General features: G+C 40.6%; 1 protein-coding gene across 1 annotated transcript in view; it reads left to right on the top strand.

Annotated features, from left to right (window-relative positions):
• The window catches only part of DEPTOR (DEP domain containing MTOR interacting protein), a 126,588-nt gene that overhangs the window by 45,925 nt on the left and 57,309 nt on the right, over nucleotides 1-23,354 (top strand). The window contains exon 4 of the mRNA XM_036080372.2: nucleotides 17,546-17,724. Within this exon, the coding sequence (XP_035936265.2) occupies nucleotides 17,546-17,724 (179 nt within the window). The remainder of the gene's footprint in view (nucleotides 1-17,545; nucleotides 17,725-23,354) is intronic.

Raw genomic sequence — 23,354 nt, 5'->3', positions numbered from 1 at the left:
TCCTTACTAAAACTAGTAGTTGAAATGTACATCTTAAACTAACCTTGATTTCATTGTGAGATCTGGAGGAGACTTCTCCGTTCTAATTTAACCTCAGTCTTAACATGGAGGTAGCTCTCTTCTAGTCTGGTTCATACAGACATTAGTTTAGTTTTTTGCCTAAAGGGCCTTTGGTTTTCTCAGCAGCAAGAGTTTCTCTCTCCAGCCACTAATAGTCTATTTAGTTGGCTTAGGAGTATAAGCCTGATTGAAGCATCGCTTTAAACTCCCTGTGTGCCATTAGATCTCAGTTGCGTTCCCACTGCTTCCTTTATATTCTCTCCTCCATAGCACTGAAGGGAAATATAAGGGAGAAACTATATCCAAAGGGGAAAAGCCCTTTTGTGTGTTTTATCTTATCAGAGGTTTCTCTACCATGTGTCCCTGGGATCTTTTTCCTGTTCCCGCCCAGTGCCTGGCACAATAAATATTTGTTGAATGAACAAAGGACTCTGCATGCTGTGATTGCTGTGAGCTGCTGAGCCTGTTCCATGAAAGAGCTACAGAGAACTTGCTTTTAATGGCAAACAACAGTAGACAGAGATTTACCTTGTCTCGCCTCCTTAGAGTTTACAAAGCATCTTATGCATTAACATGTTTGATCCCCTGTACAACTCTGGGAGTTAAACCCTGGAGACACAATTAATCCCACTGTAGAGATGGGGAACACGAACTAGAGAGAGGTTTAATGACGGATGTAACTCTAAAGCGTGGACCTGGAGCAAAAAAAAAAAAAAAAAATCTTCAAGCTTTTGACTCTGTCTTGTTCCATTTCTGGGATAGAAGGGCTTTTCAAGTGGAGATACTGAGTTCTATGAATGGATTCACATTTTGTGTTCAAAATGTGTTTTAATTATTCTGCAAACTTTAATAAAAATACTATCTAATGGGCTATGTACAGCACTGTCACAGTTTCCTTGTGCTGCCCAGTTTAACAGTGAGTCATAGAATCTTGGAAGAAATGTTTCCTGTCTTCTTGGTTTATTTGAGGAGTGTCCTGGGATTGCATTGTAAGTGGGTTAAAAGTTGTTCCCTTGTGCAATGGCTTGTCTGAGTGACAAGGGATGATTTCAGTACTGCATAACTGATACCAAAAACTGGTAAGAGTCTTGAGATTTTACCCTACTTGCAAGCTAACTAGTTTGCCTGCTGCCATTTCTTGGGTACAGGCAGAAGACAAGAGACCCCTGGGTCAGAGACAAAGGACAGTTTGTTACTCTCAGCGATAGTAATAACCAGAGTATCATCATTTTCTGGAGCCAGTTCCCCAAGCCTTAGTTCCCATAGAATAGCACAATGGGGGCCAGATGACACCTGCCAGGGTTGGGTTACAGAACAGGATCCCAAGCTTGAGAAACCTGAGTTTTTTGTAGTAGTCTTTAAGCAAACTGCTCTTTAGCACAGAGTGAGACATTATCTTTCTCATACAGGACAGTAAGCCAATCTGCCCTTTTGCTTCAGAGACAGACACTATCTACCTTCCAAGTCTGTTTACTATACCAGCGTTCTTGAAAAGATAGTTTAGAACATAAGCTGTCAATACTTCTACTTGCAAGATATAAAGAGATGTGTGAGATCCATGGAGAATTATCTCCCGGCAACTAAAACAAAATGCACAAATTAATTGGATTTTGTAGCTGATTATTGAGGGAGCAATAAATAGCCTCACCAGTCCTCTTACTTCTGTATTTTGTGTGTTAACCAAAACTACCTTACAGGTTTCACTGTTTAACTTTTATAAGTAAATGTTGTGTTATAAGCATGAAATTTAAAAACATGGGATTTTCTGTAAAATTTTATTTGAGAAAAGAGATTCATTATTTAAAAAGTTTTAAAGTGGTGCTTTTTAAAAGGGCCATCATCTCTTCTCACAGGATGTTTAACAATCATTTTAGAACAAAAATGTAAGTGGTTTCATTATGTGTGCAGCTCTATGCAGAGTCATGGGAAACTTTTGACCTAGTACCACATCCTTGTTGGATGCTCCTAATCATCTCTTCTTTCTTTTCTTTTTAAAAAAAAGTTTCTTTATAGCAGGTCATGCAAAATTGTGTGTTTCACCTGATTGGTTATTAAAATGTTTAATAATTTGCCTGTCAGGGAGAGACCATATAGAGCAAACTCGCTGTTTTATCATTTTCAGTATCAACAAAAATTTTATATTGCAGTTATTTTCAAATAATTTCTCTATCTAAACACTGCCTTATACATTCTAAGTGGAGTTTAAAGTATGGAAGAGAATGCGTATGCATGTTGAAATCAACCCAGCCCTGGTTCACCCAATTTTGTTGGTTTTCTTATTTTTAACAGCTGCAGCTTCAGCCTGCCAAGGAAGGGCCAGCTAGGAGCCGACCTCATGGCTAGTTTGGTCCAGGTAGCTGAGCTCAGGCCTGTTCTCCTGGAATAGAACTAGCCAGTGTCTGCACATTTGGTGATGCCCAGAGACTGGGAGGTAGGGGTGGTGAAATGCATCTGGGAACACAGAGCTGTTAGAAACACTTCACACATGGTGGTGATCACCAAAACAAACAAACAAACAAATAATAAATCACAGTGTTTGTGAGGATGTAGAGAAACTGGAACCCTTGTGCCTTGCTGCTGGGAATGGTGTAGCTACTGTGAAAAATGGTATGGGGGGAGGGGTCCTCAAAAAATTAAACATATAGTTACCAGATGATCCAGCAATTCCACTTCTGGGTATGTACCCAAAGGAATTGAAATCAGGGACTTGAACAGATATTTGTGCACCCATACTCATAGCATTATTTACAATAAACAAAAGGTCAAAGTAGCCAATGACCATTGATGGATGAATGGATAAACAAAATGTGGTGTTTACATACAATGGAATATTATTTAGCTTTAAAAAGGAAGAAAATTCTGACACATGCTATGATACGGATGACAACATTATGCTAGTTAAGTAGCATCAGTCACGAATGGACAAATGTCATATGATTCCACTTATGCGAGGTCCCTAGAGGACTCAACTTCATAAAGACAAAGAGTAGGTTGCCAGAGACTGGGGGAAGGAGGAACGGGGCGTTATTATTTAGTGGGTATAGAGTTTCAGTTGGGAAGATGAAAAAGTTCTCGAGATGGATGGTGGCGATGATTGCATAATCATGTGACTGTATTTAATGTTACTGAACTATACCCTAAAAATAGCTAAAATGGTAAAAATTTATGTTTATTGACCACAATTAAAAATAGATAAAATAAATTAAAAATTTAAAAATCACTAAAAAAAAAAGGGCTGGCCAGAGATGGGCAGGCAGCAGTCAGGCTTATCTTAAAGTACCCGCAAGCAGGAGAAAGACAAAGCAAGGTGCTATCCGTACTGTTAGGGCCAGGTGTTGGTCAGAGGAATTGAAGAGACAGTGAAGTAAGTCTGCAGATGCTGATGAGAATGATGAAAGCAGCAAACATAGGGCATGATTGATGCTTATTGTATACTAAGCTCTTCACATGTGTTGTCTCATTAAAGCCTCATTCTAAACTAATGAGATAAGTACTGTTGTTCTCCCTTTGGCAGATAAGGAGGTCCAGGCTAGAGAGGTGAACTAAGTTGCTTACCTTCACAACCAGAAAGTATGAGGACCATTTCCAACCCTGGTTTCCAGCTTCAGAGCCTATGATCTTAACTGTTTTTCAGTCTGCGTGTTCTACTTCGCAGTTTTTGTTGCTTCAAGCCAGGGTGGTAGCAGAAACGAAGACCACTAAATGATAGTAAACCATACACAGCTTAACAGACTTTTAAATGGACGTGAAGAAAGTCTTTGGGTCTGGTTTGGGAAATCGTATTCTCCACTGTCCCTTGGCAATGCCATCCCCCTATAATTTATGGCAGTAATAGTCAAGCTTTGTTAACATGCAGAATGGGCACCAGGCCAGCTATGTTTGTGAGAAGCCATCAGCCCTAGCTTGTCTACAGATTTCTAGCTCTAGGTGTTACTTAGAAATGATTTTAAGGTAAATGCATTGCTGCTTCAACAGTAGACTGGATTCACGGATGCTGGAGGTTGACAGTGCTGGTTATTTCTGCCATGTTTCCCTGATCCCGTGTAATTTCAGGGCTGTGGACCAAGTCTCTGTAACATTCACCTTGCCAATCAATCTCTGTTGCTCCTTTTCAACTTGGTAAAATGAAAAAGCGATTTAAGATTTCTGGAGTTGGGGAAGCATGGGTCAGAGTTCTTGGCCTGCCTCTTACTGAAACATTCAACCTTTCTGACCCTGTTTTTTCCATCTATAAAATTGGAAGAAAATGTATAATTCACAGATTTGTTGTGAGGACCGAGGTAAAGCTCAGCAGAGCCTCATCTAAGGCAGGATGTGTTGTATTTCTAATCTGTAAGGAAAAATGCATATAGTCAAAAGTATCCTTGCGTTACCCAGATTGCATAAAAAAACACGTGCCTTTCTACACCAAAGTTATATTCAGCATGGTGAGACTCCCAGCCTGGACACGGGACATTTCTGTTCTCCAGATCCATCCTCTCTGGTTCCCAGCCCTCTGTGTGCCCCAGGAGGCTGACCTACATGGACTGAGGTCATCACCAGGCTCCATGGCCATTGCCTCAGTCCGTGAGAGGCATGAGCAGGAAGTAAGTGGGAGCGAGGACAGTGAGGTCAGGGTAATATTTCTCTGTTCCCTCCCCAGTATTGAAGGCCTCAGGTTCTATCAGGCAGCCCTCTCCTTCCCCACATCTCTTTTAGGCTTTGGAAACTTCCCTCCCTCCAGAATCCTCAGGCACAGAGTTGTTAATGATCACTGCAGTCTGCTAGTCTGGGAGCTTTACTTGGTCATTGCCTTTAACCCTGCCCATAGCATCGGTAGCTCTTCTATTATGAACTACCTTTTAGCAGCTCATTTGCACATCCATGTTGTTTCCTGCTGGGACCCCGATTGATAAAGCCCATGAGACCCACCTGGGCACTGAAATGTGTTATCATGTAGCTCCTTGAGTGGGCAGGCAGGCAGAATTGCCCACACTCTGTCCATAGAAAATTCACTTGCTCTTTCCGTTTTCTCTGAGCATGTGCCGTGCATGATGTGATGGTTGGAATCGGCACAGGGTTCTCTCAGTCACCACTGTTGCGCAAGTATGGCATGTGGTTGGATTGAAGCGGCTTATTTTGGCTCCCTTTCTGCCCCTCTTTCACCCTGGGTTCTAGCCCAGCAACTACAGCAGCCATCTCTCCAAGTGACTGGGTCTCATTCTCTCCTGCTGGACCAGAAGCCCATTGATGTCATGGACCTTGGTCATTCTTACTTAGGAAAGAAGTCAATGGTTAGCCCCTTTCTCTTTTTCCTAACCTGTGGCATGTTCAAATTTGAGTAAAACCAAGAGTAGATATTTGATCATCTAAGATCACTCTATTTGTATTTACTCATTCTAGGGTCTTAGTGTAGACATTCAAAGAATAAGAATAGTAAACATAGCCATCATTTACTGAACACTTTCTGCTCTAGGCACCATCCTAAGTATTTTTCACACATTATTTCACTTAATTCTTCCTACACCTCTTAAGAGGGAGAGAGTTTCACCATGAATTTCCAGGTAAGGCAAGTGACTTTGAGATGGGCCAAGGAACATGCTTTAAACCTTCAGTTGCTAAAGAGTGATCCTGCAAAAATTGCTCATAGTGCACGCTCTTCACTTTCCCACAGTTGGCATTAAAAATTAAAAATTTAAATTTGAGTGAACCTGTAGAAATTAAATATCATCTCTAATATGGTTTGAATACAATGACCCTCACTTACATCTGGAAGAGATCAAGAACTCATTAGAGTCCTTTCTAGAGGAAATAGCTTATTTGTTTTTAAATGTTGAAGTTCTAGAGTGAATGGATCAAGGGCATGAGGAGGCTATGCTAGGCATTCTGCCACAAAGGGGAAAAAGAACACAGAGTAGAAGAGGGGACAGGACCTTCTGAGAGAAGAGGCACATTTTGGAGCAAAGTAGAAGTAGATGTTTTAGGAGTGATACCAGAGGAAGGCGTGGCTGGGAGTTTTTAAGGAAGGAGAGTATTCTTACATTAGAGGCTTTGTATGGAAGCTCCCCTGGGTAGGTGGCTTTGTCTTTAAATGTCAAGATGAATCCAAGAGTGTAGTTGCTGTATTGTTTATCTTGCTTTATTTGCTAAATGAAAACATCCCTACTTAATTACCATCTCTTCACACAGAGCTGGGGAGTGTAAGCAAAGACATTGTTCCACCAAATGAAAAGAGCACCAAATTGACAGAAAGCATTTATTAATTTCAGAGCTTCTAACAAAAGAGTCTTTCAGACCAGAATGAAAGGCAATCCAGATTTTTAACTTTATCAAATTTAAATTTGTAGTCAAAGTTTAAAGTTTAACTACAAAGTTAAATTTATTGAACTGTAATATACATAAAGTACACATTATTCTAAATGTGCAGCTCAGTAAATTTTCACAAATTTAACACACTTATGAACCCACCATCACCCAAATAGTATTTTTTTTAAATTCTCCTCTGTAGTCTACCATAATTTAATATTCTAAACAAAATTGATGTTAGCATCAGTGTTAGCATTCATTAAAATATAAAATATCTTTTTAAGTAATTAAACTTTTTTGGCTTTTATGTGTTTCATCTGTCACCTGAATGCCACTACCTCTCCCCAGATGCCTGGAATTGGTTCTTCTGGTTAGTTTGAACTTTGGTACAACCTGATGAGGATTGACAGGGGTTGACAAGGGTCTATTCTCAGGGGTGTGCGTATGTACCTCTGTGTATCATTTGTTCACTGCTACTTTGTGACAGGTGATATTCTAGACACTTTTATAAATTAGCTATAGTTTTTACAACCCCATTGAGGTAAGCATTATTATCTTTATTACATACAATAAGAAATCCAGGATCATAGAGCCAAACCACAGCTTGGAAATCATAGTACAGAGATTGAAACCCAGGACTGCTTCTCATTGCCCCTCTCTCTCGAACCGTTTGTGCTAATAGGCAAGAGCAGAGGAGAAGGTAATCAACCAGATCACTCCTAGTTTCCTTGCTTCCCTTTCATATCCGTATACTTCTAACTCTATTGTGGCATTTATCTGTCTTGCCCATAGGTTTTTAATGTTTGCTTTTCCACTGGATTGTAAACAATTAAGCTCAAGGGCCATGTCTTTTCATTTCTGCATCTCCTGGGATATAGAAGATGCTCAATAAATATTTATTGAATTAATGAATGAATATGATTTTTAACAGCTTTATTGAGATGTAATTCATATACTATATAACTGACCCATTATATTATACATGTTAATGGTTTTTAGTATATTCACAGATATGTGGAATCATTACCACAATTGTAGAACATTCTCATCACCTCAAAAAGAAGCTCCGTTAACTCTTATCTGTCACTTCCCTATTCTTTCATCTATCCCTAAGCAACCACTAATTTACTTTCTGTCCCTATAGCTTTTTCTGCTCTGAACATCTCTATGAATGGAATGATAAAATGCATGGTCTTTTGTGCCTGGCTTCTTTCATTTATTATGTTTTCAAGGTTCATCCATTTGTAGCTTGTATCAGTACTTCTTTCATTGTGTAGCCAAATACTATTCCATTATATGGATAGATAAGATTTTCAGTTTCATCAGTGGATGGGTATTTGGGTTGTTCTACCTTTTGACAATAATGAATAGTGTTGCCATGAACATTTGTGTACTAGTTTTTCTGTGCACATATGTTTTCATTTCTTTTGGACATATAGTGAGGAGCAGAATGGCTGGATTGTGTAGTGGTTTGAGGAGCTGAGAGATTGTTTTCTGAAGTGGCTGCACCGTTTTACATCCCCACCAATAGTGTGTAAGGCATCCAATTTCCCCACATCCTTGCAAACAACTTGTTAATATCTGACTTTTTTATTCTAGCCAACTAGGGGGTGTGAAGTGATAGCTCATTGTGGTTGGTTTTGATTTGTGGTTCCTGATGACCAATGATGCCTATCATCTTTCTATGTGCTTATTGACCATTTGTATATCTTCTCTGGCCTATTGAGATCATTAGTCCACTTTGAAATTGGGTTATTTGTCTTTATTATTGAGCTTTAAGTGTTCTTTATGTATTCTGGATGCAAATGCATTGTCAGATATATGCTTTGCAAATATTTTCTCCCAGTCTGTGAGCTGTCTTTTCACATTCTTGCCAGTGCCTTTGAAGTGTAAGAGTTATAAATGTTGATCTAGTCCAATTTGTCTTTTCTTTTGTCACTGGTGCTTTTGGTGTCCTATCTAAGAATCCTTGGCCAATCCAAAGTCTTGAAAATTTACCCTTATATTTTCTTGTAAAAATTTTATGGTTTTAGCTCTTACACTTAGGTCTTTAATATATTTTGAGTTATTTTTTTGTATAGGGTGTGAGGTAAGGGTCCAACTTCATTTTTTTTTTTTTTTTTTTGCATGTGGCTCTCTAATCATCTCAGCACAATTTGTTAAAAAAAAAAAATTCTTCCCATTGGGTGGCCTTGGAACCCTTGTTAAAAATCAGTTGACCACAGATGTATCAATGATTTTAACAGTGATTTTAAATCTGTTTTAAGAGTGGAGTCTTATGATCGTACAACATAAAATCTTGGTTGGGAAAAGAGACCAGAGCCTGTTTCCCTTCCTCTTTCACACCACCTCCACAAAAGTGCAGTACAAAGTGGTCCCATGAACATGCACAAAAGTAGCACCTACTTGTCATTGTGTTCAGTTTCTTAACTGTATCAGTTCATTGCACTTTCTTACCTTTTAAAGTATATATATTTTCCCTAGTTGGTATTGTCCTCGGTTTGTCTTCATGGCTTCATCTTACCTCTCCTAAGCTTCTTTCTTTACCTCTTTTCTTTCTTTGTTTTTGGCCTCAAATGCTTCTGTTTTCTAATAATTATGGAAGCATTCAATACAAATAGTAACCATTCCCTTAAAAGGAGACTTATAATTTGTTTTAGAATCCAGCTTCCCTGGACAGTTGTTGGAAAAGGCTAACAGGTTGGAATTGTTTTGAAGACATTGTAAAAATGCTCGGCTTCTCATCTTCTTGTGTAATTTTCCAGTTATGAAACCATAGCTGAATGTGGCCCCCTTAGGGCAGCTGTAGCCTTGCAGTTGTACTCGGCTTCTGTCTAAAGCTGGTTCAAGTTCTGTAAATGTTTACTACAACAACACTAAAAACCATGGGCAATGGGAAAATTACAACTTAGGTTCCAAAATATCAGTCTCCTCAAGCATAAAACCAGCACTAAAAATTCTAGTTTTTCTTCCAGCAGATTTAAAATAACAAGCAAGGAGGAATTTCACCTTTCAAAGACAAATCACCCTCTCTATTCCTGTTGCTTGTGATATTCTTAGTTTTTCCTCAGTTGATTAACAAATATTTGTTGAGCACTTCATGTATATGCCTTCCCTAAGCTCAGTTTTTTTGTTTTTTTTGTTTTTTTTTTAAGAAATAAGAACATTTAAGGCATGGTGTCTATCTTTCAGAAGGTTCTAGTTTAGCTGGAATGCATTAAAAATTGAAGGATATATAAACCATGCACTGATTTTAAGTTCAAAACAGAGAGAGAGCTGTCTGGATTGCACTTTAGTTGGGATAGTTTCAAAGAGGAGTTAGTACTTAATCCAGCCCTTTAAAGCCGAGGCCCACTGTGTCGTTTAGCACCTACTGCAAATGAGAACCAGGTAACTTTTTGCCCTTTCCTTCCGGCTATTGCAGTCATTTCCACACAGGACTGCTCATGAGGAATTAGGGCTGGACTTTAGCCCTCCTTTTTACCTGAAGTCAGGTTTCCTTGTACAGTGAACAACCTATATCACTGTACAGTGAGCCTCCTCCCCTTTGGAAGGTAGTTTGGATTTCTTCAAGAAAGAAAGGAGAGGAGATGTGAGGGAACAGCATGAGTAAGGAATGAAGATGAAAATGAGGATGTTCAATTCAGTGTATAATATGAAGACGAAAGCAGGAGTTAAAGCAGATAAAAGATATTTGTTGGCAAAGAATGTAAAATGCTGTTTTTCCTTTCTTCTCACCCTTTCCAGTATGTACTATTTTTACTCACAAATATTAAATGAATGGTTTTCTGATTACTTGTTCCAAGTCTAATTATTATGAAAATTATGTTAATTTATCTGTGTAACATCTGTTCTATAGATAATAGCATAGTACTTAAAAATACCAATGCTCATGTAAGCATTTCTACCTAATTAATACTTTCTTTCTAATCACAGAAGTCAATGTTATACATTCAAACTGTAAGTTGGGAGCATACATGTAAATATATAATTTATACATTGGGAGCTACTTTATTGTATTGGGTGTTAATATAAGCATTTTGTCAGGAACAAGTCATCCAGTTAAATATAAACTTAACCCTGGGGCACCTAGGTGGCTCAGTCAGTTGAGCATCCAACTCTTGATCTTGGCTCAGGTCATAATCTCAGGGTTGTGAGATCAAGCCCCGCATGGGGCTCTGCACTGAGCTTGGAGCCTGCTTAATATTCTCTCTCTCCCTCTGTCCCTCCCCCTGCCCCCCTTCTCCTGTGCATGTGTGTGTGCATGCTCTCTCTCTTTCTAAAAAAAAAAAAAAAAACCAACAAAACAAAACTTAACCTTAATATAACTTCTTTATTGATTGATAGCATTTTTCCCCAGTTACAAAAACAGTACTTTCTCTCTGGGGAATAATTTGAGTAATAGAGTATTCCATTAAAAAGAAAAGAAAAATCATTCACAAACTACCCCCAGGAGTAAGAAATTCTTTTAATATATGGGTGAATGAATTTTTAATTTTTAATGGTTATCATGTATATAAAGTTACATATTTTGCCTTTCAAAATGATTTATCATTATGCTAACACAGGACTTTTTAAAAAGCTGTCTTTCTAAATCCTAAAGCACCTTTTTGGCCACATAGCCCATGGGTCATTGTGACTCTCCCTAGCTTGTGCCCTTGAGTACCATTTACCTATGTTCTCATGTTATATAGGGCCTTCTCAGCTATTTTGAATTTTTTTTTTCAGTGCACAAGGAGATCGCTATCAGCTTACTTCTATTTCTGTTCTGGCCCCTAAATGTAGCAGTTCCTTCTATTGTAATGCTGCCTTCCCCTTAGATTAAAGTGAGTCTGGGAAATCTGATTCAGATATATATCCAGGAAAGGTTGAAATCAACTCACATGCACAATCAAAATCTGTTGCGTTCATGCTTACAGGAGGCAAGGATTGTTAATGCCTAGCACCATATTTGGCATGTGGCTTTATGTCATGATTATAGGCCAGAGCAGGACAATTTTGACTAAAACTGAATTTGTTCTATAAAATATGAGAGTTTCTGAGCATCGTATACACTTCCGATTACTAATTAAAATAGAGTTGTTATTCTTCTCTGGAGAAACGCACACAGAATCTTAATTCATCTTGCCACAGAGGGTTTTGATTTGATCAAATACTGGCTCCATCTAGAAAACTTTTATCATTATCACCACCAACATCATCATCATCATCATCATCATCACCACCAACATCATCATCTTCATCATCATCATCTTCATCATCATCATCACCATCATCATCATCATCACCACCAACATCATCATCATCATCATTATCATCATCATAGCTAAAATGTATCCAGTGTTTCAGGGGCAGCTGGCACTGACTGAAGCATTTCATGCATTATCCCGCTCCCGCTGCAGAGCTCCCCAAATAGTCACCCTTATAATCCCAAGTGTACACCTAGGGGAGCAGGGTCATGCAGTTAACATGTATGCAGAGTTAGGATTTAAAGCTGGATTTGTCTTGAATCCCATGTTTTTAAAACTACCCTATAAGTAAAGTAAAAAATATTAAATAAATGAGGAAGAGAAAACACACAACTGTAAATGAACTATAACTATTGAAATTGGCCTTTCAGTTGGTTAATGAAAATAAATCAGTGTGGTACCTGCTCTCCCAGACGGTTCCAAATATTCCCACCTCTTCCTATGCACGCATGTTGTTCTTTCCACGAAGAGGTGGTGCATGTATCCCCTCCCGTTGAGTCTGGCCTGAGTTTGATGGCTTTAATAAAGGCAATTCAGGGCAGTTGACATTCTGTGACTTCAGAGCCTAGCAGTTAAGAAGGCCTGGCTGGGTTGATTTTTGGTTTTTGATGAGTGCCAAGATAATTCAATGGAAAGTGAATAATCTTTCAACAAATGGTGACGGAACAACGGGATAGCCACGTGCAAAAGAATGAAGGTGGGCCCCAACCCCATGCCTTACAGAAAAATGAGCTCAAAATGGATTATGGAACTAGATGTAAGGACTAAAACTGTAAAACTCTTAGAAGAAGACATAGGAGCAAATACGTTTTCCTGGGCTTGGGCCAGGCAGTGGTTTCTTAGCTGTGACACCAAGCACACAAAGAACAAAATGAGAAAAATGGAGAATTTAGACCACTTCAAAATTTAAAACTTTGGGGTTACAAGCAATATCATGAAGAAAATGAAAAGACAACCCACAGAATGGGCAAAAATATTGGCAAATCATATGTCTGATAATGGACTTGCATCCTGCATGTAAAAAGGACATTTAAAATTCAAAAATAAAAAGACAAGCAACCTAGTTTTCAAAATGAACTAAGGTTCTGAATAGACATTTTTCCAAAGAATATGTACAAATGGACAATAAGCACATCAAAATATGCTTAGTATTATTAATCATCAGGGAAATGGAAATCAAAACCACAGTGAGATATCACTTTACACCCACTAGGATGGTGCTAAGAAAAACGAATGGATGGTAGCAACTGCTAGCGAGGATATGGAGAAATTGGAACCCTCACACTTTACTGGTGGGAATGAAAATGGTTCAACAACTATGAAAATAGTCCAGCAGTTTCCCAGAAGGTTAAACAGAGTTACCATGTGATCCAGCAATTCTACTCTTAGGTGTATATGAAGACATATGTCTACACAAAAGTTGTATATGAATATTCATAGCAGCATTATTCATAAGAACCAAAAATGGAAACAACCCAAATGTCCATCAACTGATGAATGGATAAACAAAAAGGTAGTATATCCATACAATGGAATATTATTTGGTCATACTAACTGTGGAAGGAATAGAAGACTAATACATGCTCCAGAATGGATGAACTTTGAAAACATTATGCTAAATGAAAGAAACCAGTCACAAAGGGCCACATGTTATATGATTCTATTTCTATGAACCGTCTAGAGCAAGCAAATTTGTAGACGCAGAACACACATTAGTGTTTGCCTAGGGATGGGGCAGTGGGGAAGTGGGGAATGATTGTAATGGGGTTTCCTTTTGGGGTGATGGAAATGTGCTAACATGGATTGGAATGATGGTTGTGTACTCTGTGTATAAATGCTGTTGAATTGTACATGTTAAATGGGTTAATTGTATGGTAAGTAGATTAGGTTTCAATAAAAACCATAAACAAGTTCTGGTAGCATCTGCCTCCTCCCTCTTGAGCTCTGCATCTCAACATCCAGCCTGCCTCACTGGACAGAAAGGCTATGTTGACTCAGGAGCATGGCAGCACCAGACACCTAGCCATAGCCACCGTCTGCCTGCGAACACATGATGGACCCCTAGCAAGAGTGATAGAGGAACTGCCCACTTGAGCCCCAGGCAACCCAAGAATACTTAGATATAATGAACTGGTGGTTGTTTAAAAGCCACCAACCTTGAGGATAGCTTGTTACATAGCAAAACATAATTGGAACAAGTAGTAAGTCTTGCCTTAACACTATGACCACATATTAGTACCAAAATCAAATCCCACAAAAGTCTTTATCTTAGAGAAGAACCTGTATAGGGACATTATTTGATTTTAAGAAGAAATGAAATAAGGAAGAACTAAGGCTGGCGGGGACATGTTTTAAATGGCAAGCTGAATCAGTGCAGGAGGGCCTGCCAAGTGGTCTCTTTCCTAAAGCTCACATTGGCAATAGCAGCTAACCAGCCACTTGTCCAGAGGCCACCAGCGACTTAGCAGGAGCTCTAGAGGTCTGGCAGGTCATGTTTCTGGTTACAAGAGGTGACACAAGTAAACCCTCTCCACTTGTCCTCCCCACACCTGAAAGGAAAATCGCTGAGCTGGAAGGGATGGAGTGTAATAAAGAGAGATAAAAGCGTGGTGGGTCCATCTGTGTCTTAAATGGAGACTATCAACCGGGCAGGAATTCTAGATTCCCAATCCTGTGCCCAGCCATGACTTTCATATAATAGGACTCAAAATTCTGCTGGGAAGACTGGAGGGAGTGCAGAGGAGTTTCCGTTGTTGTTTCATAGCTGTTGGGCACAAATCCATCCTGCCCTGGGATAGACACCATGATTTATTAAGTAGTGTAAACACTTTGTATATACCTCGTCTTTTATACTGTAAAGCTGTTTTATTCACACTCATAGATGATTTTCACAATCATGGGTGAAAATAGGATTATACCCTGGAGAAAAAGGAGGCTGAAACAAAGGAAAGTGGCTTGTTTTATATCTTACAGCTAAGTGATCTATTCCGAATAAACTTAAGTCTTCAAATTACTAGTCCAGCGTCCTTTCCACAACAGAACTGGGCTCTAAGTCTGAAAGCACTGAAAATGCACATCCTGTGAATGGACATTCAGGTATGGAGGTTCATTTACCCCAAATGAAATGATTTATAAATATGTATAATGTGCTTCTTTGCATGACCTTGAGCAAGTTTCCTACCCGCAACATTGAATGCTATCATTCAATTTTTTTTCATATGGATGAGAATTACATTTTGGAAATTCAGATGTAATTGACACATAATGTGTTAGTGACATTTTTCTCATGTGGATGAAGAGGGGGTTGGATTACAGTGATCTCTAAGGTTTTTTTCCTGCTCTAGAATGAAACGGTACAATTTGTGGTGCATATTATTGTTAGTTTGAAAAGAAATGAGGGTTTTTAAAAGAAAGAAACTTCCACACAGAAGACAGGAACTTATCAGGAATTGTTTTAAACGAGGAAGATGACACAATGATTTTGGCATTTTATGGGGTTTCATTTTCCATTGAACCAAGTTGTGTGCAAACATGGGCCCTACCCTATTGGAGCTTATGGTTGAGTAGAGGAGGTAGTCTTTAATCTGATAATCACACAGACTGTACAGGGAGCAATGAGATGGCCTAATGGAGACCTGAGGATAGCTGAGATAACAGAGGATGAGGAGTCAAGTGGGTTTAAGGAATAGAATAGTGGAAAGGTGGGGGAGACCATTCCAGCTGCAGGAATGACATATTCAAAGGCCCTGTGGCAGATGAGATATGCTATGTTTGAGGAGCTATAAGAAGACCATCTCTGAAGCACAATGAGGTCAGAGGTGAAAATGATCCTAAAGGGGTAAAGGGAAAGATCATGCATGCATTAGAGGCCATATATAGGATGTCAGTCTTTAGCCTAAAAGCAATCAGAAACCACTGAAGTGTATCTTCAACAGGAGGAGGATATTATCAGGTTTGAGTTTGAAAAAGATAAATTTAATTGCTATGTCTGGACTTAGATGCTTGAGATTGGGTTGAGAACAAGAGTGGGTACATAGTGAAGTCTAATGAAGAAACCATTGTAATTGGGTTAAAGGTATTGGTATTATGGGCTAAGGTAGTGGCAGCATTGGAGATGGGAAGGCTTGGACATATATGAGTATGATTTGGGACATAAAATTCACAATTCCTATGACTGCCTGGACAGGGGGGATGAGGAAGTTGGAGGCATAAAGGATGCTGTCTTGTTTTCTGGCAGGATGATGGAAGCACTCACTGGCACAGGACTAGGTTTGGGGGAAGAACCTGAGTTCAGGTCTGGGTTTGTTGATTTTGAGGTGTCTTTGAGATATCCGTATGGATACAAAGGCCGGGAGTTGGGAATATAGGCCTGATCCAGGGACATAAATTTGGGGAACTTTGGGGCATGGATGGCAGTTGAAGCCAGGGGAATGAAAGAACTTCCCTGAGAGACTAAGCAATGAGAAAAGAGGTATCTGGGGAACCGAATCTCAAGAGATTCCAGCCTTTAAAGTCCAGGGAGACAAGGAGGAGCCAACACAAAGGTAACTGAGAAGGAGGTAGGAACAGAGGGATAGGAGGGAAACTAGGACAGAGTAATGCCCCTCTGGGTGAGGGAAATGGTCAGTCGCATCTAATGCTGTTAACATCAACCAAAATGGGGATCCACAAAATGCCCATCATATATGGATGCAAGGGAGAGTACTCTAGCCCCAGCAGGAGTTTATTCGGAGGTGTGGTAAGGACAGAAGCGAGGGCAGTTGGAGAATGCTGGAGAAGGAGGCGTGAGAAACAAGCTCTGTGGGGACGGGGGTGTTGTGAAGGAGTGGCTTACGTCAGTTCAGGCTGCAAATGCCACAGACTGGGTAGCTTAAACAATCAACTCTTATTTCTCACAGCTGGGAGGCAGGGAAGTCCAAGATCTAGGCGCCACACAGATCTGGTGTCTTGTGAGAGCCCTCTCCTTGGTTTGCAGACAGTCTTCTCCTTATATCCTCCTCAAGAAAGAAGGGGGAAGCAAGTTCTCTGTCTCTTCTTGCAAGGGCAGTAATCCCATCGTGGGGGCCCCACCCTCATGAAATAACCACCTCCGAAAGGTCCCAGCTCTTGAGATACCATCACACTGGGCATTAGCATTTCAGTATATGAATTTTGAGGGGACACAAGCATTCAATCCATAGCAGTCATCTTGTTGCCCAATGGTTTGTGAAACTGAGTGACTCCTTTAGGAAAGAAATACTATCCTTTTTAGAAAGGTGGGGTGGGGCTGGGTCATAAATTGTCCTTTTCAAGGTGGCGAAACTGAATGCAGTCTGCTAATGCGGGTTTTGGATTACATTTCCAGGTTTGTTTGTTTTTTCTTTCCTTTCCTTTCCTTTCCTTTCTTTTTCTTTTCTCTTCTTTTTTTTTTTTTTAATATTTTAGTCCTTTTTTTTTTTTTTTTTAATTTATTTGAGAGAGAGAATGAAGAAGAGAGAGAGCACATGAGAGGGGGGAGGGTCAGAGGGAGAAGCAGACTCCCCGCTGAGCAGGGAGCCCGATGCGGGACTCGATCCCGGGACTCCAGGATCATGACCTGAGCCGAAAGCAGTCGCTTAACCAACTGAGCCACCCAGGCGCCCCTTTTTCTCTTCTTTTTTTAAGTAATCCCTACACCCAACGTGGGGCTTGATCTTATAACCCTGAGATCAAGAGTTGCATGCTCTATTGACTGAGCCAGCCAGGCACCCCACCAGTTTTTTTTTTTTCTTAATTACCAGGAGAAAATGCATTTTGTTCACTCCTGAAGCAGGTCCTTCTGTTAGAAATTACATTTGTAACAGCACATGACGGCCACATCTGTCTGTCTAACAACTTTGCCGTGAGACTTCGCAGAAACCTACGATGTAGGATTTCAAAGGAGCTATTTTCCCTCTATGGAGGTTTATTTTTCTTCTCTTCCTTCCTCCCAGGCTGATGAGCCCTGAAAACACACTGCTGCAACCCAGGGAGGAGGAAGGGGTCAAGTACGAGCGCACCTTCATGGCGTCTGAATTCCTGGACTGGCTAGTCCAGGAAGGAGAGGCCACCACGCGGAAGGAGGCAGAGCAGCTGTGCCACCGGCTTATGGAACACGGCATCATACAGCACGGTGAGTGTGTGGGGCAGCGTCTGCCGACGTAACGAGCAGTCCTAAAGTCTGGTGGCTTACAACCACAAGCATTTATTTCTCACTCATGGGTCTGTAGGTCAGTTGTGCCTCTGCATGGGCTTGGGCTCAGCTTGGCCTGTCTCCAAACTGGGCTCAGGTTCAGCTGGGCTGGCCATGCATTCTCATGCTGGGACCCAGGCTATAAAGGAACATCTACTCTCTGGGATATAGTGTTTTTGTAGATGAGGGCAGAAGCTAACGAGGGCAGGCAGATCCATATAGTGTCTCCAAAAACTTCTGTTCAGATGCGATTTAACATCCTCAACACCCATGTCCAGTTGGCTACAGCAAGTCACCTGGTCCAGTCCCGATGGGAATTAGATGCTCCTCACAAAGTTGGTTGCAAGGGGAGGATGAACATTTGCTGAACCATGGTGCAAGCTGCCACAATGAAGAGCTCATCCAATAGGCCTCATAAGAGTTTGACTTTCCTTTTAGGGCTGACTCATAATGATGGTGGCATAAACTATTGGTTAAGAATGATATTAGTTATCTATTGCTGCATCAGAAATTACCCCAGACATTAAAGGTATAAAACAATAATAAATGTTTATCACCTCCCACAGTTTCTGTGGGTCAGGAAGTTGGGAGAGGCTTAGCTGGGTGGTTCTGGGGTGGGGTCTCTTCGTGAGATTGCAAAGATGTCAGTCGAGGGCTACTGTCGTCGGAAGGCCTGACCGGCCACAGGATTGGCCTCCACAATGGCTCACTTGTATGCCTCACGGGTTGGTGCTGGATGTTGGCAGAAAGCTTCAGTCCATTGCAGTCTGGACTTCTTCATAAGGCTGCTTGAGAATTCTTAGGACATGGCAACCTGGCTTCTTGCGGAGGGAGAATCTAAGAGAATGCAAGACAGAAACTATAATATCTTTTAAGTGAGCCCTGGAAATCACACACTGTCATTTCCTCAGTACTCCACTGGTGACCAGGTCGGCCCTATTCGGTGTGAGAGAGGACGATACAAGGGTGTGAATACCAGGAGGCAAGGATCACCGGAGCCATCCTAGAGGCTGGCTATCACAAGAACGTAGGCTCTGGAATCCCAACTCCACCAGTTATAGCTACTTGCCTTCTCTCATCTATAAAATGGGAATATCTACACAGGTGGTTGTAGGAATAGATGTGGTAGATATAAAGCACTCAGTTCAATGCCCTGATCCTAATAAGTGCTCAATTTATTAACATAGCTGCAAGATATATGTTCTGAACAGTGAGGACAGGGCTGAGAACCAGGTAAGCATATCAACCTAAAAGTCAATAGGAAAGGTAATACTTGAGTCATTCTTTTTTTTTTTTAATTTTTATTTATTTATTTGTCAGAGAGAGAGAGCGTGCACAAGCAGGGGAAGTGGCAGGCAGAAAGAAAAGCAGGCTCCTTCCTGAGCAGGGACCCCAGTGTGGGACTCGATCCCAGGACCCTGGGATCATGACCTGAGCCGAAGGCAGACGTTTAACCAACTGAGCCACCCAGGCATCCCTACTTGAGTCATTCTTGCTGTGAACTCCCGTACCCCTACTTCTGTACAGGCCTTGGATTTCTATCCCAAGGTTAGGAAGATAATGGAATTAAAGAGATGAAAGGCACTTTCAGAATTATTTGGAGCAGTGTTTTACAGCTGCAGATTGCAACCCTTTAGTGGGCTGTGAAATCAATTTAGAGAGCCATTCCCAGCATGACTACTACACAAAGTACGGTCTAGAACGATAGAAACAGAATCTCTGATCCTACCAAGTCCTGCTGAATCTAATCTACATTTTAGCATGACCCCCAAGTGGTTTGAAGGCACATTAAAGTTTGAGATGCCCTGGACTGGAGGATTTAAATAGGATAGAAAATATCAGAGCATAGTTTACATAGTAAGGTTAAGTATTGTTTTGTAAAACTTTGATTTCAGTGAGATAATTATATAAACATATGGACATATTCTTGTGTGTATTGACTTGCCACATACAAATTGTTACTGTGTGCTGGGGTCAAGTATTTTGAAACCCATTGACCCAGAGGCATTGATCAGAGAGGCACTCAAGCCACTCAGTATATTCCAGGGTGGTTTCTCCTATGTGACCTTGCCATGATTAAACTCACAGCCGTTTATTCGTGGCCTCATATGTCTGCTACTGTGCTAAGCTCACTGAGGGCGGGAAGCTGGGTAGAAAGTAGGGTGCCCACATGGTCTCTGGCGCTAGACATCTTAGAGTCTTGTTGGGACTCGAATGTGGAATAGAACCAATTCGCGAACAGAAAAAGTACTGTACATTTCATTTATTTATTTTACACCCCGTGGCAGGCACCGTTCTAATGATTTCACAAATATTGTCTTATTTAAACCTCTTAAACTCTTTTGAGGCAGATATGCTTTTTGTTATTATTGCTAAATTTATTTTATTGTGGTAAGAACCTCCCATGAGGTCAATCTTCTTAACAAACTTCTAAGTGCCCAATATAGTATTGTTGACTATAGGGCAGGTGTTCTTATTCTCATCATTTTACAGAAAAGGAAACCAAGGCACCAGTAGGCTAAAGATTTTGTCTGAGGCCGCTCAGGTAATAACATCCAAATGGGTATTTGCTAATAAGTGTGAACTCAGAGTTGGTAGGAGTGTGGGGCTTTCCACAGTGAAAAATGGTGCATTTGGGTTAGAGTTAGTTCTGTTGTCTTTGCTATAGACAGAAAACTTGGTGATACCAAGTGCCAGAGAAAACCAGCTTCTTAAACTACAGTTTACTGACTAATACTGTAACATCTTCAGAGCGAAGAGAGAGGGTGCCAGGAATTGTTTCCAAATGATTTCCCAGGAGCTAGTAATTATACTTCAACTACATTGTAATTTCGTAATGCTATCAACATAAAACTCCATAAAGTTGTAATGTAAAGGATAAAAGAAGGCATTACTGAGAGCAAATATTAACCCCAGAAGTTTGCTTTCCATAGTTTCAGGAGGATTGAATATTCTCTATGTATAGACGTCAGAGTTTCCAAGGGAGTCCCAGTTTCCCAGTCCAGCAATTCATTGCTAGATTACAGGTTCTACGTTTGAGTTATGAAAATATGGCCACCTCGTATGTGTATATTAGAGCTAATGACAAATACAGTTAGTGTCTTAAGCAAAGCTCTGAATTCTCCAGCTAATAATTAACTTCACAATTTAAATATTAAAGAAAGTCAGACATTAGGTTATCCAGAAAATTTCTGGATAAGTGTGGTTACCTAGATTGAAGCCAGTAGACATAAAAATCAGTCCTGCTATGAAATCCTAAACTAGCTTCATTTATAAATGGTGAATGATGTTCTATAATCAAGACAGAACTTGGAGATGAATCATTAACGTACAAGCCTATGTATGTAAGTGTGTGTGTGTCTATGTGTATATATACACATGCATGCATATATGTATATATTGATACAAATGTATGTATGTTGACCACATATGTACATATTTATCCAGCTTTTTCATTTATTAAGGTTTACTGTATACCAGGTACTGGGCTAAATACTTTACAGATTTTAATATATTGTATATTTAATGTGTATATGCTTCACATATATGAGATATAATCTTATTAAATTTTCACAGCAATTCTGTGACATTGGTATTATTATTATTATTATTATTATTATTATTACAGTTTTACAGTGAAGAATTCAGAAGTGCAGAGCCCTTAAGATCTTTCCCAAGGGTGTATAGCTAACCAGTAGCTACTAGGTGTTGTGCCTGAAACAGACGTTTTCCTTGGCCCAGGATGTATGTAACTGGGTGTGGCCGCCTCACACAGTGGGATGAACACTGTCTTGGGAGGGAGACAGACAGGAATTAGGTCCCAGCTCCTCCACCTGCTGAGTGACTATGTCAACGTCTCAATTCTTCCATTCCTTAGGTTTTGAGATTTATGAAATTAGAGTCACATTATACACCTTTGAGAGTTATTTACTTACTCTGTGGGGGAGAGCATATGACCTCCCACATGTACTAGAAGGACTCAACATAGAGTTGGACTCAGGGCTAAGATTTATTATGGTGAAAGGACACAGAGAAGGGGCCTCAGGGGCAAAAGATACCTCAGGTGTTGTCTGGAGAAATCCAGGACAGGTTTCCTGGGTCCTCCCTCCCAGAGCCGCACAGATCTGGCTCCTTCGTCCAGCAGGGCCATGTGATAATGCATGTGCAGTGCTTCTGCTCGGGCAGAGCCCACTTGAGACTCAAGTACAAGGTTTTTGTTGGGGGCTGCTCATGGAGGTGCGCTCTGCCTGCTTGGCCGGCCGCAACTACCCGTCCAGACTCTCCGAAAAAAAGCACGTGTTCTCCCTAAATCATAGTGTTTGTGCAAACAATCTAGGCAGGTTGGTATAGCAGCATGCAGTGCACCAGGTAAAGTGGCCTTATCAGTCAGTAACGTGGGGAACTTTCCAAAAGCCAAGTTCCCAGATGCGAGCCACAGGCCAGGCCCCCCAAGTGAACCCTTTATTATTATTATTATTTTTTTAAAGATTATTTATTTATTTGAGACAGAAAGAGAGCACAAGGGGTGGAGAGGGGCAGAGGGAGAGGGAGAAGCAGACTTCCTGCTGAGCAAGGGGTCCGATGCGGGGCTCGATCCCAGGACCCTGGGATCGTGACCCAAGCCGAAGGCAGACTCAACCGACTGAGCCACCCAGGTGCCCCCCAGTGAGCCCTTCTGGATCAGGGCTGCACAGAGCTGCCATGAGAATTCAATAATAGCAGTTGGCAAAGCTTTCCGAACAGCACCTACCGCTTATGGCCCCAGATACCAGCTACTGTATGCGATCTGATCAACGGCAAATAACAGTTAAAATTTATAGAGCCCCTCCCATGTACCAGCCACTGTTCTAGTCACTCTACTCATTGACTCATTTATTCCTCTCCATAACTGTTAGGTATCATAATTATTCCCATCTTAAAGATGAGGTTAAGTAACTTGCTGAAGACAAGAGCTGGTCAATGGTGGATTCAAGATTCAAATCCCGGCAATCTGGCTCTTACCGCTAAAGACGACTGGACCCTAACTATAAGCTCCATAAGATTAGGAAAAAATTCCGCAACTTTTATTGCATCAGCTCATACTGCCTGGCAGATGTAACCATAAAAATGGTTAGCTCATAACATATACGATTCCCTTTCCCCAGACAATGACCAGATACCTTGAGATTTTTGTGTAACCTTTGCAAATGCGACGAACACATTTCTTTACTCACATCAGGTATCTCCCTCCACTGCTCTAGCTCTACCCAGTATCTCTTCCTTACATGAAGGGAGATAGAAACCCGATAATCACGTGGGTAAATTGCTCACAGCTGCAGCAGCTGACCCTGGATAATCAGGCTAGTGCAGCTCTGTCCAGGCGTATAATTTCCTCTTTGAAAGATTTAGTCAGAGCACTTCAACAATTTCAACACTTCATCAAGCCCTCTTTCTTTTTCTTTTGTTTTAAGCATATATTTATATAACATTTGCAATTCCCAAAGCTGTTTTATGTATATTATCTTTTTAATCCTCCCAGCTGCTCAGGGGATAGTGGTGATTATCCCCTTCTCCAGTGCAAGACAGTAGCT

The sequence above is a fragment of the Halichoerus grypus genome, chromosome 5, assembly GCF_964656455.1.
Source record: "Halichoerus grypus chromosome 5, mHalGry1.hap1.1, whole genome shotgun sequence".
Lineage (NCBI taxonomy): Eukaryota > Metazoa > Chordata > Mammalia > Carnivora > Phocidae > Halichoerus > Halichoerus grypus.
Note: the sequence above shows the minus strand (reverse complement) of the source record. Positions and strands in the feature narration are given on the sequence as shown.